This window comes from Accipiter gentilis, chromosome 15 (assembly GCF_929443795.1).
Source record: "Accipiter gentilis chromosome 15, bAccGen1.1, whole genome shotgun sequence".
Classification (NCBI taxonomy): domain Eukaryota; kingdom Metazoa; phylum Chordata; class Aves; order Accipitriformes; family Accipitridae; genus Astur; species Astur gentilis.
This window is the reverse complement of record NC_064894.1, coordinates 15,155,725-15,176,517: the sequence shown is the minus strand read 5'-3', so window position 1 is coordinate 15,176,517 and position 20,793 is coordinate 15,155,725. Positions and strand designations below refer to the sequence as shown.

At 36.2% G+C, this 20,793-nt stretch overlaps 1 protein-coding gene across 3 annotated transcripts; it reads right to left on the bottom strand.

Annotated features, from left to right (window-relative positions):
• Positions 1-711: 711 nt before the first annotated feature.
• On the bottom strand, positions 712-20,533 carry MANEA (mannosidase endo-alpha). 3 transcript variants are annotated; one of them, XM_049817653.1, is made up of 6 exons: positions 20,452-20,509; positions 19,902-20,022; positions 12,919-13,511; positions 9,275-9,384; positions 6,765-6,841; positions 712-6,055 (listed from the first exon to the last, which is right to left on the bottom strand). In XM_049817653.1, the coding sequence occupies exons 3-6, from the start codon at positions 13,466-13,468 to the stop codon at positions 5,419-5,421; spliced, it is 1,374 nt and encodes a 457-aa protein (XP_049673610.1). In that variant the 5' UTR covers positions 13,469-13,511; positions 19,902-20,022; positions 20,452-20,509; the 3' UTR covers positions 712-5,418. The 3 variants fall into 3 exon arrangements, with proteins under 3 accessions (XP_049673610.1, XP_049673611.1, XP_049673612.1); XM_049817654.1 differs by lacking the exon at positions 19,902-20,022 and having other exon boundaries at positions 20,452-20,533; XM_049817655.1 differs by lacking the exon at positions 20,452-20,509 and having other exon boundaries at positions 19,970-20,225.
• Positions 20,534-20,793: the final 260 nt, after the last annotated feature.

Below are 20,793 nucleotides of genomic sequence, written 5' to 3'. Positions count from 1 at the left end.
GAAATTTTCAGGAAACCATTTGCATCATGGAGCAAAATACTCTACCTTAACTACAGGGAAGAGTCACTTACAATGTGATACACAAAGGAAATACGAAATGATGAAATTATTCAACAATTTAAAATACTTTTGATTCACGTACAGAAATACACAGTACTGACCACATGTGTGAATTAGCTTTAATCGGTTCCTTACCAATGTAGTTCACTTGCTAGGAATAACGAGATGTATTTTTCAAATACCAAAAAGGTAATTTCACATTTCTGTGAAATTTAAGTAAAATGGCAACTGTTACCTTCTAGAGTTCTTATACGTGAACAGCACAATATACTATCAGAATGCAACAAATACTTCTTTGACCCCACTGTAGTATTCAGTTGTAAACCATTCTCCTGTGAGGCTAATCATTTGTCTGCCTATCCCTCGTAAACTTCTGGATGAAATGTAAACTTTAGTTTTAATTTGTCAAAATACAGTCATACCTCAGGACTCAAAGATACCTGCAATACTATGCACTAGTGAACTCACTTAGTAGCCTAATAACATGTAATACAAATAGGCCTAAAAACTTCATAAGTATTGTCTGTTTAAAAACATTGTGATAAGCCTGTTGTTTTCAGTCTAATTAAATTCTACACACATATTGTAACTGAAAACTAAAAATTCACTTTCTAAACTCGCATTATTAAAAAAATATTACCACACACTCCATTTAAATCGCACTTTCTGGGCATGTATTTATTGTTCATGAAAGTATTCATACATGAGCAACTATGTTTTTTGTAAACATCATAGGGAATTAAAAAGATTGCTTACTTAAGAGTAGCGGAATCCAGCCTGTAATTTTAATACAATGATATAGTACTTTAAAAATAATGACTTCAGTTATATGCACATATATACCAATAGACATATACACACACACATACTTGTTTTTATATATGCATGTAAGCAAATGCATCTCTGCCACAGACAGGTAGGGTATTAAAAGAAATGTACTTTTTTTTATTCATGTTCAATACATAGCAAAGATACACTATCCATTTACAACAAAATCATACCTATACAATATCAAATTCATATCAGGCTTTTCTGCAGTGCCAATAATCTTGTAGATTGTCTTTACTGAATATTACAACTATGAAGTCTTAGAAATACCATCACTTCAGAAGTTTATGCAACATTTAACATGCTGGTCAAAAGTAAAAGATAAAAAAGAAATGAAATATTGACACTATCTTAAGCAAGTAGAAAGATGAGGACCAATACCTGTAAAATATCTTAAGACTGGGAGAGAGATTTTCAGCTTACATTAAGTGGTAAATAATTTGCCTGTAAATACTTTCTTTCTTCTTTTTAGGTACACAAGATTCACAAAAAAAAGTGCCCCAAATTACAGTATGTCCTTGTCCACGTGCCCAGTTACATTCACCTACTAGCAACACAGTGCTGAAAACACTCCTGTGAAATGTTTTCAAGAGAGCCCAAGAGCCATATGTAAAATGTGTTAATTCAAACTATGCAGAGTGTATACATATCAAATTTCAAAATAAAAGTGTGTTCACCGAAGACCCTTCTGCTTCAACAACCTCTTAAAAGACAAATCATTGGCACCTCAAAAGAAAGGCACTAGACAAATACAATGAACGTCAGTACAGAAACTACATTCACAATAATCTACAGCTTGACACTGAAATAGTAACAGCATATGCATGTGTTCTTTTTCCTCAAAATTCAGTACAAGTTTATGGATCTGAGAAACATGCACTACTATACAAGATTTAATACAAATTCTTATTTCATAGAAGAGGTATTAAGCTTCAGTTCCGAGACAGCTCACAGAACTAAAACAATTTACTTGATCACAACTGACAGAAGTAGAAATGAACCTATAGATTTTCTTTTAAAAAGAAGATCTCTTACCACAAAGACTTTCTACTTGTCTCAGAAACCATTTCCCCTCTGGGGATACTCAGTCAGTAGTATGTGATCAGTAACTTCAGGTATTTCCATATTTGCAGAGGCATAGCATGGCATGACCTCTATTAAAACTTCCCATAGTGTTTCTTGCCTAATCTATATAGATGTAGTGTATCACTCTACGTACTATAACGTACTATGACAAGATGAGTCAAATGCAATTAATCAATGTAAAAATATTAAAAATAATTTTTTTTTTTCAATTAGTCAAGAAATAATAAGGGTGTGAAGCCAAAGTGAAATAGGATGAAGATACTACTTAAATTCCATTTCAGATCTCAAACTCATCATAAATATTCTTTCCTCCCTCCCAATTTTGGTTGCACGTTGGAGTATTTTTTTTGTTGGTTTTTTTTTTTTTGTTTTTGTTACTGTAACTCTGAAGCTTGAAGCAATCACCTAAATACACTCACCTTGTCCCTCCTCCACCCTAATAACTGTGCAGTTATAACAATCTTATTCCTTTGCATTTGTACAAATCCTCTCCCACAGACCTATATTTAATCAAATTTCCAAAAACTATCATGACTGCATCAGCAGTCCATCAGCAAAACTCTCCATCCCCTATAACAAGAAGTAGCACTAATATTTCTTCTAAGTAAAGAGAAAGTATTGGGCAGGTCGGTAGGTGAGTTCTAGTAGCTGCTATTCCATCAGCTCTTCTTAGGATCATCAAATTAAATTCTGAACTCTGAAATATTTTATTGAGTTGCATATTTGTATTTTAAAACACATTAAGCATATAAAAATACAGTAAGTTCTCAGGGGCGATGAATTTCTAGGCATTTAATTTTCATTCTTTTCTACAGAAATTCTGTATATTCTTATAAAGATACCATTAGACGCCAGTGTGTGATGGCCCATACAACTTCATGGCAAGAACTAAATGATACCTTTACAGCAATTACAGAAGTCTTTCAGAGTAATGAAGATCCATTACACTGTTAACATAGATTATATTTTAAACAAAATAGCTCACTTGAGTCATACAACACTCTACAACAAATTTCAAAAGTTTCCATAAACAGCAACAAAAGGAGCATCTTTCAAAGTCATGGAGAAAATAAATTGCCACTGGGAGAAAGTAAGGAGCTGAAAGCTGAGTGCAAGGTTGTCAAGACTAGTAAAGTGCTCAGACAACTACAGTGAGAAAAGACCAGTGGATGACAACAGTTTAAGCAAAGAGACTTGTCCTTTCAAAAGGTTTGATTTCAGAAGATTTTTAATAATATATGCAAAAATTTAATAATTCCCTCACATTTAAAATAAATATATAGGCTCTTTGGGCTGTAAAATCATAAACATATAACAAATTATAAAAAAAGTTATGTATAGCTATGTAAGGGATTTATAGTAAAATGTATAAATCAGTTTCCTTAATAAAGGGAGTGAGTGGTTAACTTGGAAGTGGTAAAGGTCTAGCAAGTGCTTCACATGTCTCAGACACTGTGGTCATCAGACTGTGGTCATACCTATATCTACTTCAGTTTATCCACCTGAGTGTAAGTAAAACAAAATAAGCTTTAGTAAACATTTCTTTCAGAATTTCACAGAAATGCACTAGGAAAATGCAAAAAAATTATATAGAGATATTAATAAGACTCCAATAACTCTAGAGGAGCACTTCCAACATACCAGGCTATATATCTCTCACCCAATATCTGCATTTTTTTCAAGCTGCTGAGGGCATTATATGACACTTCATCTCTAACAACTGCAGATAAATGACAAGAGAATTAAACTGTAAATAAGTGAAAGATACAGAAACAAACCTTTTTCATACCAGAAGGACTATAGAAAATATTAGTAGTAACTGGCTTATGCTTATTTGGAATGACAAAGGTTTCTGGAAAAAAACATACTATTTTGGTTTGTCTTTATTTAACTGGAAGTCCTCACATTCACCTTACAACTTCATGGACAGATTACTGTGAGAACTCAGTGAAGAGTGTAATTTCCATGGGTCCTGCTGAAATCAATGGAATTCTAGTGGTCACAATGGGTCCAGCATATGAACTAAAACACAGGATCAGCACCTTGTATATAAATATAAAAAACAACTAAAAAAAAGCCACTTTGCTACAGATTAAACACTTGCTGCAAATAAACAAAATGCTGCAATTTCTAATATTCCAAAGTTCACGACTTTTCTATGAAGTTGTATGAAAATGCAAAAAAAAAAAGGATTGCTGAGGAGACACATCCATGTGACTCCATCCTTTCAAGCTTCATCAAGAAAAACAGTTAATAATCACAACATTTGAAAGGTGAGATTCTTAAGCCTGAATGTACTCATTTCCAGCCACACCACAGTATAAAGGTAGTGTTGGTAGGGAGCTTATCTCAATGATAATAAGATTTTAGTATCTACTATTCTGAATCCTGAAACAACTAGATGAACTGTATGAAAAATAGAAATCTCAGATTTCAAATTAAACTAATGGGTAGTTGCTGTCATTCCTACCAAACTAGACTGCTCCTAAATCAGAAACAAAAAAGCATTTCCTAAAATTATATTTACTGTAGGACTAGTAAGATATTAGGTTTATAATCTTTAAACATTTTAAAAAACACACTAGATCTGTGCCTGCAGTCAATTAGCAGACAAGATATAACAATGGAAGTTTTAGTATATTTTTTGCAAGTTTAGGGTTTTCCCTCCCCCTCAAAAAAATCTTTTCCACTTGCAGTTTCAAACAATTTTTTAAAAAAATTTGAAATAACGTAGAAAAAAACCTATGTTACTCGTCAGTATCCAGTAATCTGCAAAAGTCTGCACCATGTACTGAACAGAAAAAATGGAAGTAAAGTAGAAATCTTTCAGCAGTTCTTTGGAACTCAATCTTTCAAATACTTTTTTTTTTATTTTAACAAAAACTACTAGTGATGGATCATGTACCTCTTCAGTTTTTACCACAAGGTAGTCACATGTCAAGAACTCCCTGTGTGCAAAGCATTAAAAACAGTAGATGTAGATTATTCCACACACTACAGACATGCATCCTGCAAGAAGCTATCAGGATAAGAATTTAGAATACAGCAACACTTTGATTAGAAATACAACTTCAATAATAAAGGAAGTAAGCACAACTATGCCAAATTTTGTTCTACTTTGGTCATGTAGAGTTATCCCATGCACGTGTTCTGTAAGCTCAGCATGCAAGTTACGTACTTTAAAAATACCAGCCAAACAACCAAACAAACACCCAGCATTTTCCCTGAATATTCTTGAACTACAATGTCAAAGAGATGAGATGCCAATATTCTCATCATCTTTTTACTCTTCAAAATTCAAATTCAGTAGTAGTGCATATACATTCAAAAGATATAATAATTTGAACATATCTGTAATAAAGACATTTAATAACAGATTTTTCAGCTCTCAATTTCTTTCTCAGTGTAGTCAATGCATTACGAAACAACTGCAGCAGCAACAGCTCACATAAGCCACTGTTCTTGTTCTTTTCTGTACTTCTCAGACCACTTCTGAGTAAGCTCTAGGTAAACATTTGGTTTATGCGGCTTGTAATCAAGGTAAACCACCTGTCCAGTCCGTTTGGGGACAGCTTTTTCAATCTGAGTTCCCTCATGCCATTCATTAAAAGATGTAATAGAAATGATTTCTGGTCGCACCAAAAGGGCTGCACTGAAGGCAGTCTCATAGTACTTCCCATTGACACGATTACGGGTGTTGTGGTTGTTCCATGGTCGGATACTGGTATCAATATACCCTGGCCCCACACTTGGAATAAACATTAAGTTGTTACTATCACAAAAGGCTTTTAAACTTGCCCAATTATGATGAGATGAACCATAGGAGAAGCCATTGGTGGCAAAGTACGTGTACATTCCATCAAAGCCGCTTCTGTGAATGTCATGCTTATGTCTTTCTTCTACAAGAAGTGCAATGAATAACGCATCATACGGAGTATTTCGAATAGTCTGGGATCCAGAAACAGTTAACAGATTCGCCCAAATTTCAGGAATTGTTACATAAGAATCATAAACATAAAACATTGGAAGAAATCTGCCCGTGCTGGTCTTATGCCTGTAAAAGGCTGGATGGCCTCCATATCTATAAAGCAAGCAAGCATCATTAAGACAAAATTTGCCATTTGGAAAATACTGTTTCACAATCTGAGCTGAAGACTTTTCTTAAAGCACTAATTTAAAAAGATAGTGCATGTGCTGCAAAACTTAGCAGTTCATATCCATTTTCAGTCCAGTATTTGCTGAAATATTGAATAAAGAAATCTGCAAAGAACCTTTAAATTACTACAGATTAGTCTTAGTGTTGAACTGCACTATAGGTATTGGTTTTCTCTGAATGGCAATTCTCTAATTCAGTATGAAATAAGACAGTCTAAGTAGCATTGGTAAACAAAACAACTAGTAGCTGTACAGGATTTTAATTCAGCTTACACAAATTATTAGAGGTCAACACATTAAAGCTATACCTGCTAGTTTGTCACTATAAAAAACATACGTTTAATTTATATATCATGTAGCTAATACTTTAACTGCTTTAATCTGAAGTATCATGACTTGTGATACTAATGAATGTTGAAAGCAATTGAAAGCAATTGATCTATGTAAAATTCACACTTCAGTATTTAAAAAACAGACTGAGTTTCGTACCACTGAAATATGAACAAAGTTTCTTATAGTTTTCTTCAGTCTTGGTGCATGTTTTTACATATTCTTCCAAGATTTAGATAATATACAGAAGTCCCCTAAAACAACACGCAACGAACCCGAGAGGAAACCATTCTGAAAGCACTCACTTGTCTATGATGTATTTGACATTGTGGTACATACTGCGATCATCTCTATCTTTGTAAGGTTCAATATGAAAAGTCACCTGAAAGATGAAAAACTAGTAAGAGCAACACAAACGTAAAATACTATTGAATACATGGGTACCGCGTATTATATGAAGCAAGTACCAGTAGCATTAAATATAGTTCCTCTTTACAGAGCAAACATTTTTGTTAGTCTATTTTGAGAATAATCCAACCCTAATTCAACTCCTGCACTGCTAAGATTAGAAGCTTCAGATCCAAAGAAGTTTGCTAATAGAGTAAATATTTAGTTTTGTACATTAAAACAAAACACTGCTTTTGATTTTCCTAGGCTACAGCAAGTAATAAGCATGCTTCAGAAAACTTAAAAGAACTACAGCAGAAATTAAAAATTGAAATAAAATATTATCTATTCAAGTGTCAAAGAGCTGATTATCCAATGAAACATTTTAAAATTTAATTTCTAAGCAATGTATTAAATTTGCGATAGACAATTCTCCAAGGAGAGTTTTCAGTGTCAAAATAGATTTTAAGATATGGGATATGAAAACTTTAATTTAAAATTTTATAGATTTATCAACAGCAGTAAATTTTTGGAACTAAATCCAATATAATGTACTGCCACTGCTCTGAATTTCAAGCTTGGAGCTTATGGTATTATTTAACCTATACATGTGAAGTAATTTCAATATAAAAATGCTATTGTTTTCAAATATACAATTAAGTGGAAGAGTATATTACATTAATCGAAGCAACTAGTTTTTCAGAAACAATTTTAGAGTAGAATGCATTTAATAAAGTCTTCAACAACTTGGCAAGAGTAGTAAATTTCCATTGTAGAGCCAGTATCTATCTCTATTAGGTATAAACTACAGAAAAATACAGTTTAGACTAAATCACTTAGGACTGACAGGATAGGTTGAAAAGCACTATAATTTCAAATTTCATTTCCAACTATCAAAATCAGGCAAAGCAAAAGGACATATATTTTAGCAGACTTGTATTTAGCAGACATAATAAAAATGTATTTTGTATGTTGGTTTTGGTCTACCGACATTCCTAACGCTTAACTGTACTAACTTACTAGCGCAAGAATGTTTAAAAACATTACTGTGAAGGTAGCATTCCCTGGTAATACCTATACTTAATTTCTACATTCCAGTAATTATTCCAAGCAATAACAGCAGTTCCATCCATATTCCAATCATTACCATACTATCACATGCATTTTCCTTGGTAGCTTATTTCATTTTGCCTTGGCTCCTTTGAGAGACTTGAATGTTAACAAGTTCTTTTAGGTGAGAACAAGCTCCCTCACATGATCTGAAAATCTGGGGGAAGGATAATACTTTTTTTTTTCTTTTTAATAATTTACTATTACATATGTGCAACTTATGCCACATAATGTAATTCACACAGCATTTTTAACAGTTTCAAAATTACTTCTGTATCTGATTTAACCTTTCTACTTTCCTCCTGCTTGTCAAAGAGTCTACAGTTGTTACTAGTGACAAGGAATTTCTCTGAGAATCTGCAACCTGCATGAACAACTAAAACCAGAGCAGATGAACAGGCTGTATTTTTTAGTCCCCAGTACAGACAACACCCTCCAGATATGAAACATATACAACTTAGATAATTTAAAAACTCAAATTTATTACTCAGCAAGACTAAAAGGCAATGCTTTATACTAAGGGAAAATACAAGTTTTACTCTAAAATTAAACAAAATCAAACCACAATTTTAGATTTTACTGATCAATCCATGTAATCTTTAATTGATTTGATATTTCACCTATTTCAGGAAGCCAGTAATTTAGCCTTTCTATCCTGTCACGCCCTGGAAAAACCTAAAGTCAGAGCAGCACCTCTTTGACCTCACTGTCCAAGGCAAGTGTTCCTGACACTTTCTGGAATAAAGACATTCATTCAAACTAGAAAGTCTAGATCCCTCTTTATTACTCACAGATGCTTGCTCCTGACCTCTATGATCAGGCGCCAGCAAGTTATGCGGTAATGCAAAAAATTAGGTTAGTCTTTCTTCTTTCTCAAAGTTCCTTCATTTATATATCATTGTATTCCAAATATTTTCAAATATGTAATACTTCTCTCAACTCTGAAGACTCACTTGAAAACAACATGTCTAATTTTAAAAACTGTTTCCTAAAAAAAAAAAAGAAAAACCCATAACACCATACCTTAGATTCTGTAAGCTTTAGATCTGAACCAAAACAGAAAAAAAGGCAGTTTGTGATATTTATTTTAGTTGTAAGGCAATATTGCTTAGGTCTTATAAAAATACAGTGTAATTCAAAGGGCAATTATATCTGCTCCTATGACCCCAAAGAAGTGCAGCGTAATAGAAGACAGAAACAGAAGCCACCATTACGTGACAAGCCTCTCTGCTCTACACTGTAAGTCAAATGTAGTAAACTCTTAACAAGGTTTACTGTCCTAAGTATTCCTATTTTATGCATCTTAAAAATACTTTACCTTCAGATTATATTTGTGTGCATAATCCAAAATAACAGGCACCAAATCATCAGTTGGTTCTCCATTTTCATCAGCCATACCTGGTGGGTACCACGAAAGCACTATTACACCTGAAAATACAAAACTTAAGTTTTAAATCATGTTATAACATACACATTATATGTTAAACAACATTGTCATGAGTTATAATTATTGTTTCATGTGAAATCTACACAATATAAATGAGAACTTCAAGTTACTTTTTAACCAATTTAAAAATCTCAGTATTCTCAGAGTGGATTTTAACTTTTCATTTAAAGGACAACAAAACAAACAGTGGCAAGATCATCTGTCAGGGGAACGAACAGGTTTGTGCTCAGTGTTCCAAGCCTGACACTTAGAGCCACTTTTCAGCACAGACTCCTAACCTCCAGGTTGTACCAAGAGAAGGAGAATGTTCCCAACTAAGGCATTATAGCAGTGCCACAGTACAGCCAGAGAATATCAAGATACATAGGGTTAGAGAACACTTAAGAGATGAGCACTATGCATGTGATGAAAGAGATACTTACTTTATGAAACTTTATTCCCCACCATATTTCTGCATTGTACCTCTGGCTCTACTACAAACCAATCATTTCATACTAAAAGCAGTGACTATAACACCACAACCTTCCTTCTTCCTAAAAGCAGTTACTATGGTGTAATCCACCCTCCCAACCATGTGAAATTAGGTTTTAAATTTATTACCTAAAAAAACGCTTGAGTAACTCTCAATAAATTAAGGACGTTACTATTCTTGTCAAAAAAGATAACAAATACAATGTCTCTATACTGTAAATTTTCCTGATGCTCCCCATGAAAGCAAAAGAACACATAACCACTTCAGAAAGGCTAAATCTTTTCCTTCTAAAATTAAATGCTGTCAGATAAACAAATTAGAACTTTTAGGTGTGTAGCTGGAAATAATATCAGGAAGAAGACAAGACAGAAAGAAATACATGAAATGCTGTTGTAGGAGTATTTTCCTAACAATACTATTTAAAACATAAGGAAGAATAAGTCAATGTCTTTTTAACTAGTTAAAGATTTAAGTACACGAATCAGGTCACTGAAATAGGGAGGTATATACTCTAAATTCCATCCATGTTACCAACATTATAACATTTCTGACTAACAATTTCCAAACAAACAAGTCCAAAATTATGAAAAAGAAAGCATCAATTAGAGTCAATATACAGTCATCTTCTAACACCAAAACCAGAAATTTGAGCTCACTATACATAGAAGTTAGTTCAACTACCCTCAGCATATTTGCTCCAGATTTTATAAAAAAATCACAAATAACAGACTATCACAAGAGATAGTCTGCTCAAGCACAAGAAAAATGCAATAGTTTACTGCATTTTATCACCATATGTTTTATTTCACAGAAAAGAAAAAGACAGAATTCAAATGAGCAAGATGTGTAAAGGACAAGTAGAACAGCAGCAGTGAACTCAAGTTACACTCGAGGTATCTCGAGTACAACATCTGTCAAGACCCTTTTCTATACCCTTAGGAAACAGAAAAGTTCAGGAGACAGAATTGTTCATCAAGGAACCTAAATGCACATTTGCATTGGTCATTCCCTGAGGAAAACAACTTAATATTTTCTTTCCTGTGGTTACAAAATAATGTTATGTACCACTTCAGGAGTACAAAAAGGATGGACTCGATGCCAAAACCAATAGCATAAGCATGTTTAAAACCAGGGTAGAGTCATTCAAGACAAATGAAGGACTTCCAAACTGGACTTCCACAAAAATAGGCTTGTGCAAAAAAATAAATTTCACCAAGCAACCTGAGGAATAAAATCTATTTTATTAATCTGTTAAAAATTAGGAAATAAATAAGGAAAGAATTGTAAAATATAAGAAGAATATAAGAAAGTACTGCATGAGACTCCTGCTGCTCCAATCTCTTATATGCCTTTGATCATTACACAATATTGGCTGAAAGAATCACTTACATTTTTCTCCTTTTGTAAGATCCTTGATACAGCCTCAAAAAAGGCTAGAAGAAAAATTATTATTTACCAGAATGTAAAATGCAGTCATGGATTAGACATTGGCTAAGAGACAAAAAGAAGAAACTGTAAATAGTCAACCTCACAGTACACAAAAAATGAACAAAGTATAATTCTTATTAAAAAAAGATGCAATATTTGAAGTAATGACCTGAGGAAAAAAAGGTGATGATTTATGTTGTCAAATCTAGACAGAAGAAAACAAATTCAAGTGTACTTAAATCCTTAAGTCAGAGTAACAGCAGAAAAAAAAAAAAATCACTTATTGACAAATATAAGTAACATGTTACAAAGAATATGTCACAGGAAGCATGAACTACTCAGTCACATTGCTAAGTTTTAAATGGAAAACTAACTTAAGCTACTAAAAAAACCTTATTTTGCAAGGTATTTTTCCTAGTATTTGGTGCCTTTTCCACCAGCAGTTCAGCTTTATTAGACACCTGTATTAAGAGGATGAGAAGCCTCACAGATTATTCTAAAGCTACAAGTGCCCTCTCTGCTTTCATCACTCTATCATGCATTATTTTGCTTTAGATAAGACTAAAAAAGTGCTTACTGACAACTAATACCTGAGATTTCTCTGCAACAGTTTTCCCACTGTTGCTGGTGTTCCTGTTAATGGAATTATTGTATTACCAAAAAGGGTGAGAAATTTCCTATGTTTGTATTAACCCTTGTATAAAATACAGGTTAGGTTAAAAACCAGGAGAAAACAATAACCAAGAAGTCAACATGATACAGGTAAACACTACTAATGGGAATATAACAATTACATCAAACCTTAATGATTATGTGAATGAAAAGTGATTCAATTCAAGGTGATTAGCACTCTGAATAACACTATAAGCTCTCCTCATAACATAAAAAGGACTGTAAAGCCCAACAACAAAGAACGACACCAAAAATGTATTGAATATTCTTATGTACATAGTCCATCTTATTTAGAGAAAGGGAACATCAGTTTGTATTGGAAAAAAGATACTTTTGGACAAAGAAATAAACTATAATTAGCTACACTGAAACTATTGCACCTGAGTTCAAGAAGGCATTTCCACGCCTAATGGGAACACCCATAAATACAGTGCATAAAATATAAATTGTATAAAAGCTATAATCCTACATGCTCTTTGACATATGAATTAATTCATAATAGTTATTACACACAAAGAATTCACAAAAAAACCCACTCCTATTTGAACGGACTGCTCCATAATTATGTTAACATGATTTACTGAAACCTGTTCTTAAAAACTGAAGCATTCATCTCCAAAAATAAAATACACAGACAATATATTCTCGCAATGGTTTCTGTATTTTCTACATAGTTATCAGTGCTTAACAATAAGTCATGAAACACGTGCACCTAGGGGATTACAAATATAGTTCTTACATTTCCGTGCTGTTACACTCATCAGACACAGCTTTGAAGAGGTAGGTTTCGGCTGGGGGTTAAAACTCAGAAATACAAAGACATTTACTAGTTTCAGACATTTCCAGAATTACACAGAAAAATGGAAGAATGGGTCAGTTGTGTTTGTTCACATATTTAAGGCTGGATAAATGAACAACATGCTGAAATGTTAACATGCATTACCAGTTGAAGCTGAACGCATTTGTTTCATGTGGGCTTCTATGACAGAAGGGTCTTTGGAACTGTAAGATCCAAGTTCAGGATAAAAGTTGGCCCCAATGTCCTCAGGAGGATTATGCCTTCCCTTTGGATAATTGTTTGCAATTTTGGGATCCCAATGTGGCAACAATGGATGGTTCCAGTGAATATATTTACCATCAAACTGTGGATTCCCAAACCAACTATAGTAGAATATGTGAAAGTTATAATTAGGAGAAGACAGCTCTTCTTCCAGCTTGTTTACAGGAGGCATAGATGCTTTCATAGTATTGACTGCGATACTATGCAAATTACTGACACGCGTTACAGTATCTCCTTGAACCCTATTTAGTGAATTCTGTTTATTGTCTAAGAGCACTGTCCGTTGTTGAAGCTCGGGCAACAAACCAAGTCCAAATGGATCCCCAAAGCCAGCTCTGTCAGGTCTCAGAGTCTTCAAAGCCATCATTATGGAGCAAATAAACAAAATAAAAAGCAACAAAATGATGCATGTTCTTCTGCGAAATCTTGCCATGATGTCATAGTTCAGAATCCAAACAGAAGAATTTTGGCCGCAACTGATCAAAAGACAAATATTTTAAAGTCAGATTTCTTATTACCTAATTCAACAGTATAAAATGCTTCATAAAGTTTCTACATAATAGAAATAATATGAGACAAATGTGACGCACACCCTGACTGCATAAATAACAGCCCTTTGTAGGGATGAGCAAAAAACATTTCTGCATTTGAGAACGTGTGTCAGGTGCTGAGGTTTTACCACCAAGGACTCACATATTTTACAAAACATCTTACTTGTGAACTTCATTGTGGTCCTAACCCAAATAAATCCCATGAAATGGAAATTCTGGTTACATTATTTCAGAACTATCATGTTTTGACAAGTCTGATAGAAATAACACAGAAAATAGAAGAAAAAAAGCAGAAGCCATGAAAGGAAAATAATGCAGCAGCAGAAGAGCAAAGGACAAAATGGGATATAATAGAAGTACAGCTTGTGTTCAGAATACAGGTTTCATTTACTAGCTTATTTACCAACTTCAGACCAACCACTTTGTGTTTAGTTAAGCAATACATTGACTAAATAGTTTGGCAAATTAAACTCAAAACAACGATGCTTTGCAACTTTACACATCTAAAATTCTAATTTATTTTCTGAACTATGTAAACAAAAAACAGAATAGCATTAAGGATGTACCTCAACCAGAAAGTTGGCTGCTGGCAGCCTGTTAGTACAATGTCACAGCTGCGTGACACTTCATGTAGAATTCCAGGACTAATTTCAAAACAAGACCAATAGGTCAAAGCAAGATTTGAGCCCTGCAAGTAGGGGGAAGAAAATCAGTATAATGGAATGCCTGATTACGTTATTTATAACTTTAATTCCTGTTCAACATTAAACACAAGACAGCCAGAGAAAAGGATTAACAAAATTTAGGTTACCACAGAATTATGTGGAACAAGATTATGCATAAAACTGACAACACTAAACTGGAAAATCTTAGAACAAATTTCTGATTCAACAGACATTAGACATTGCATAGCTGTGATTTTGTATTTCTGTCATTGACCTCTACATTTTAGAATCTTACTTGAATTCACTGGGATGCACAGAGGTCCTTTTAAAATACTTATAAAATATCTCACCTTAGTTTGCTACTAATGTTCTTTACTACTGTTAACGTGCATTAACATATAGCTCCATTGTCACAACACACTATTTGTTACTGCTGTGATAATTTTAGATAAGGAATTTTAGACTATGCTTTTTAACAATATAGCCTGAATTGGATTAGCAGTATGACCCTGTCAAAAATGGAGGTTCTCCTTCCATTTCCAACCTTACTCTGTTCATCCTGCTATCTACTTTTAGTTACCTCTGGGATTCATCTGGTTTTCACAGTAAGGTCACTCATACACTTCAACAGCAAAACCCTGTTAACATCTCAAAAATAAACAACAAAAAAACCCCAACACACTTTCACCTTGTTAGACAGCTGACTCAAGTGAATGAATATCACAGCACTAATGCCAACAAAAGAATTAATAGCACAGATGGGGGAAGGGAAGAGAACAAAAATGCTGCTCCTTTTGCCCAACTGGATTGCGAAACCATAGCTGGGAAAATGTTTTTATGGCATATATGTTTATAGTACTTCATGTAAGACTTTTTGTTAACTCATTTTACATCACTTTACATCAAATTACAGGGTCCTTTTTCAATAGCTCACAATCCATCCCAAGATCTTAGAATTTCATCAAAGAGATTATTTGGAGTCCAGAACATTTTTCTTCCAATAAAAAATTAACTTTAAATACATTCAAACTAGTTCTACTATTTTTCCTGACCTTTTCAATCTTATTTCTAGTCTATCATGCTACCCCTCCCTGCAAGTTTAACTCAATTTTTGGATTAGACAAACTGAAGTTTTCTAAAGGGTCAGGATTATTATTTTTTTTTTTTAAAGGTAACAATATTATTTACATGGCTAGTGTATTTATGTACTCAGTTTAATTTAACCCAGATGCTATTATCTTCATTAAACAATATACAGGACTTCCAGTGATAAATGACTTCTGCAACTGTTATTTTATCTCATCTCTTCTGTAAAAAAGAATTCATGACTGTAATGTCTATAATCAGAATGTTCATAAGGTCTTTCATTTGGGCTTTCCCATATCATATCAAAGAAACTGTTCCTTTTTATTCTTTGCTTGACATATCTGCTATTAAATTCCTCCTCTATTGCATCAAGATTTCACTATCATAAAGTGCTTTTTCTGAAGTGTCAGGAATTAATCTTAGTGCTCCATGTTCTTATTTCAACAAGTATTTTTTCAATGGAATATTTATCATGAAAGTACACTAAAAAACAAGCAGCACACTTACTAAAATTTGACTAGCATCAGGACAGACCCTGGTCTACCACAGAACATTATGAACCTCTAGTCTGCTTATATAGAGGCTCAGCATTGAAGTACAAAATTTCTAGAACAAGTAAGTGATACCTATGGCAAAGGCTTGTGTTTTGGGGAGACATCAGTCTCAAGGATGATGACATAATTCAGCCCTGACATAGACACCTATACTGTAAAAGCTGCATTGAAGAGCTACAGGTTGGCAATGCTTGCATTACGTCATTTAATCTTGTTCAGAGCTACTCTTTAGAGACAGTGACAGATAAATTACGCTCGTCAACACAGCAGAACAGTAATATTGGGGAAACAGATTGAGCAAACATGCCATGTGAAACAGCTACCTGAAGTTATGTCTATCCTTGGAACTGGAAAAAAAATCTTAGAATACATTTCTGATTCAACAGTCATTAGAGCTAGCATATCTGTGATTTATATTTCTGTCATGGAAATCCAAATTTTAGAATCTGACTTCAATTTAGTGTGGTACACAGGTCATTCCCACATACTTATGAAGTATCTTGCCTTGGACAGTTGGGTGCATTTGGACCTAACAGCAATTCCCTTTCTTAGTAGGAAAAAGTCAGCCCGAATAACTTCAGCTTTATGCAGGTTAAGATCTCACACACAGTTACTCTAACTCATATGATGACTTGTTAACTAGTAGCAGCTTTTGGATTCTAAGCCCAAGTTTGACCCATGTTGGTATACCAGCCAAAAATGTAAGTAGTTCAAGCTCTTTCTCTTGGCTAGTGAATTCATCTTAAAAGAACAAAAATATCTGTCTGTAACAGTTCAGAAGGAAGGAAGAGTTAGTTTAGCTCACCAGTCTCTGCTTATAGGCAAAGAACAGGTCCAATGTAGAGCAATGCTTTACCAGAATAGTAGGCATCTTCAGCTATTTCTGGATCAGAGACTTCCGGAACAAAACGTAATTTCTTCGTACAATGTGAAAAAACACCTTCTGTTTAGAAACTCACCTGCTAGTTTAATTTGATGCACCTAGCTCTCAAATTAGAAGGGAGAATAAGTATTTGTTTACATTTATTATTTACATTTTCTACTTCACTAATAATTTAATTGCTTCTATCAGGTTCTCTGAGTTTTCCTTTAGAGAAATTTCTGGTCCGTCTAGTCTGTATATTGTATGACTATCACTGGATACATTTAAACATTTTTGAGGTGTTTCTTTTCTGTACTGTTTCAGCACCACTACATCCTTCCTTTCTGAGATTAGGGGAACACATCTGAATACATTGTGACTTTCAACATACATCCTGGACATAAAATTGGTTTGGGGTTTTTTTGTGTTTTTTTTTTTTTAAAAAAAAAAAATTTGCTCCCTATCCCTTTTCAAGAAATTTCTGCTTTCTATCAATTCAGTTCACAGCTAATGTACACAATCTGACCACTAAATCTAGTTCCTGAGTGGTAAAAATGAGCTCAGAGGTCATTACTGTGAAATTAAATTTGTTTTCTTTACTCCATGCATTACACTAGATATTTTTAAAATAAATTTAATTTTTTATTTTTTTTTTTTTTGTAATTTTGTTTTAATCACCCAGTCACTCCGTACTGGAAGGATCTTTGGCAAATTTTCCACTGAAAGGTGCCTGAAGAAGTCAGGATCTTCAGTTAACTCTGCGGCATGGTTTAACCCCAGCCAGCAACTAAGCACCACACAGCTGCTCACTCACTCCCCCCCATCCAGTGGGATGGGGGAGAAAATTGGGGAAAAAAAGAAGTAAAACTCCTGGGTTGAGATAAGAATGGTTTAATAGAACAGAAAAGAAGAAACTAATAATGATAATGATAACACTAATAAAATGACAACAGTAGTAATAAAAGGATTGGAATGTACAAATGATGCGCAGGGCAATTGCTCACCACCTGCCGATCGACACCCAGCTAGTCCCCCAGTGGCAATCCCTCACCCCCACTCCCCCCAGTTCCTAAACTAGATGTGACGTCCCATGGTATGGAATACATCGTTGGCCAGTTTGGGTCAGGTGCCCTGGTTGTATCCTGTGCCAACTTCTTGTGCCCTGGCTGGGCATGAGAAGCTGAAAAATCCTTGACTATAGTCTAAACACTACTGAGCAACAACTGAAAACATCAGTTATCAACATTCTTCGCATACTGAACTCAAAACATAGCACTGTACCAGCTACTAGGAAGACAGTTAACTCCATCCCAGCTGAAACCAGGACACTGTCAATGCACTCTTCACTACCACACATACTTTTCCAAATCATGAATAGTTTGTTACCTTCAGGTCCAAATCAAAAGCACAGAAGTCAACTGATGTCTTTTCGTTTCTCCTTTTATGATTACGGACGCTACAATTTCCTTTGTTACATGTCAGAAAAATAAAAAGCTTCCCTTCTCCAAAAAAATCTTACGTTCCCTTCTCCAAAAAAATCTTACGTTACTTTACTTTTAGTTTGTAAACTGCTACATAGACTTTAAAGCACAAAATAAATGCAAATCTATTGATCCCTCTATTACCATCTCTGTTTCAAATTAATTGGTTTTTAATATGGGAATAAACAGTATGAAACTCATCACAGTGGTACAAAATCTCCAGCTGTTCTTCCTAAAACAACTAATAACTCCATGAAAAAAAAAGAAACGTGCCTGTAAGAAAAGCTGAAGTATTTTCTAAACTTCTCCCCAAACCTGACAGCAAGCCTGTCTCAAGGACAACCTCTCCCATTCAAGCTCAAACTTGACAGTGATGGGCTTTTTTTTTTTTTTTCCTCCCTTACTGTTGCTGATATCCTGCAGGCAAACCTTCTGTTTGTCCTCTCCACTATATGAAGCACATAGCATGTAGATGGACAGCAGAGCTTTTTTTCCCCATCATGTTTCCCAAAACAAGGATGTTTCTTTAGTCAGAGAAAAAAAAGGGAGGTTAATTACTCTAGATCATTTTGGTCATATGATAACTCAAGTTTCCATACCACGCCCTACAGGTTGTTTTTTCCAGTTTTACTGATTCCAAAAAAGAAATATGCAATGCAAAGAAATTATGTTCAGATAAAACAGATGTATCAATTTTACTAATAACCAGCAAATACTGTAACTTATTTGTTCTGATGTTCCTTAAACATAACAAATGAAAGTGCAATACAGAAGACAGCTCTGAAAATCTGACTTTCTTGATGCAAGGATCAGGTCATCCAAAAGTCACCGAGGTTGGTACCTCCTGGCCACTATCAAAGCTTCTCAGCTAAGTTTTCTAAGCTTAGCTTCTCCTAAGAGTTCCCAGCTACAAGAAGCTGAAAACTCCGAAGTGATAGATCAGGTCTACACAGAGCTAAAGATTCTAGGCCTTCAAAGCACTTCATTCTGGAGCTACAGTGCAGGTGTGCACCAGAAACATTACTTTGGTTCCCAAGTGACTGACCAGATGAGATTTAGTAAACTTCCCAAGGGTTGATAAGTGTGTCCAAACCACCACATTTACATGGCACAGTCTGGTATGGGGGACACAAATAATAAAAAAAGCAACAGAGGCTGACCACATCTTCCTTGTGAGAGCCTCAGGACTGTTTCTAGTATTAGAAAAACTGGGAAATTTCTCAAAATGTGTCTGCATAGGAAAAGTCTTTTCCGAAGACTTTTTTTAAAAGCCCTTGAAAATCATTGAAGATGGAAGAAGACATTACATATGGCATGCAGACACTTTATAGCTGTGCTTACATGCTAGAGTATATATATTTTTTTAAGCACTTCCAACAATATGAGGTTTCTTTTTGGTCCACCCAACTTAGAAAGAGGTATTTGAAATATGACAATTCCAACATGGATAACTATCATTCACAAAACAGGGAATGTGATTTTTTTGCTAACCAGATCTGAACTTAATAAAGATCGCAGCAAGAAGAAAAAACAATCCTGCTGCATTTCCTTTGCTCTAAACGTGGTAAGACAGCCTCCAGCGTGAAATTACATTTAACATATCATCAGAGCGTTTGACTTCAACGTGCCAGCGTTCTGCTGCTTTGAAAGGACATTGAAACACACACCTAAGTTTGAGCTGCTGCGGACCACGGGAAGAAAGCAACCTTCAGCCAGCTTCCTCATCGAGAGCTACCTGCGAACCAGCTTCCCGGGGCACCTCACCGCGCTGGCGCCTGCAGAGCGAGGCTGTTTGACAAGAGCGTGAAGTAAGAAAGGGAAGCGAAGCCAGCTCGCTGCCTTGCTGCCCTTCCCCGAGCAGGCCGCCGAATGACGAGCGTTCACACCTCCCTCCACCGCCGACGAGCCAAGCGCCGGAGCTTTCGGCCAAGCACCAGCCCCCTGCCAGAAGCCGAGCGCCCGCCGCGGGGCCTTCGCCGGAGCGAGGAGGGAGGGCGCCGCCCGAGGGGCGCCCCGGCCCCTCCGACCACGGCTGCGGGCGAGGGCGGGCGCTTTCCCCGCCTCTCCCAGCCCCGAGGGGCGCCCCCGAGGAGGAGCCCCAGGGCTGCTACGCCGCGGCGCCCGGCCCGGCCCGGCCCGTCTCCTGGCTGCCCCTTCCCCAGCGCCGCGGGGAAGGCCGCCCGGACGGGTGCTCCGTGGGCCGCTGCCGTTACTCACCCGCCCGAAGCAGGGGCGCTGCCCGACGGCCGGTGGGTGGGCGGGAAGGAAGGGGGGGGACGCGCTGGCGGGGCGGCCGGGCGCGGCGGCAGCGGCCGGGCGGGCCGGGCCGGGCCGGGCCGGGGAAGGGCTCTGAGGCGGGGTGGGATCGCACCACTCCGCCGAGGCGGGGCGGGGGGGGGGCGGCAGGGGCGCATGCGCCAGCAGGGGCGCATGCGCGGGGCCGGGGCGGCGGGGGAAGCGCCTCGGCGGGCGCCCCGTTAAGCGGCGGTTGGAGCTGTGGCCTGAGGCCTCGGCGGCCGTTACCGCAGGCTTGAAGGGGGGGGGGGGGGGAGCCGAGCC

Excerpts from the sequence above, each read along its gene's own strand:
- MANEA (XM_049817654.1), bottom strand. The coding sequence starts at position 13,468 with ATGGCAAGATTTCGCAGAAGAACATGCATCATTTTGTTGCTTTTTATT. Across the intron at positions 9,385-12,918 it reads AATGCGTTCAGCTTCAACTG|GTGTAATAGTGCTTTCGTGG; the intron begins GTAATGCATGTT and ends TTGTATTTTCAG. Across the intron at positions 6,056-6,764 it reads GTCAAATACATCATAGACAA|ATATGGAGGCCATCCAGCCT; the intron begins GTGAGTGCTTTC and ends CTTGCTTTATAG.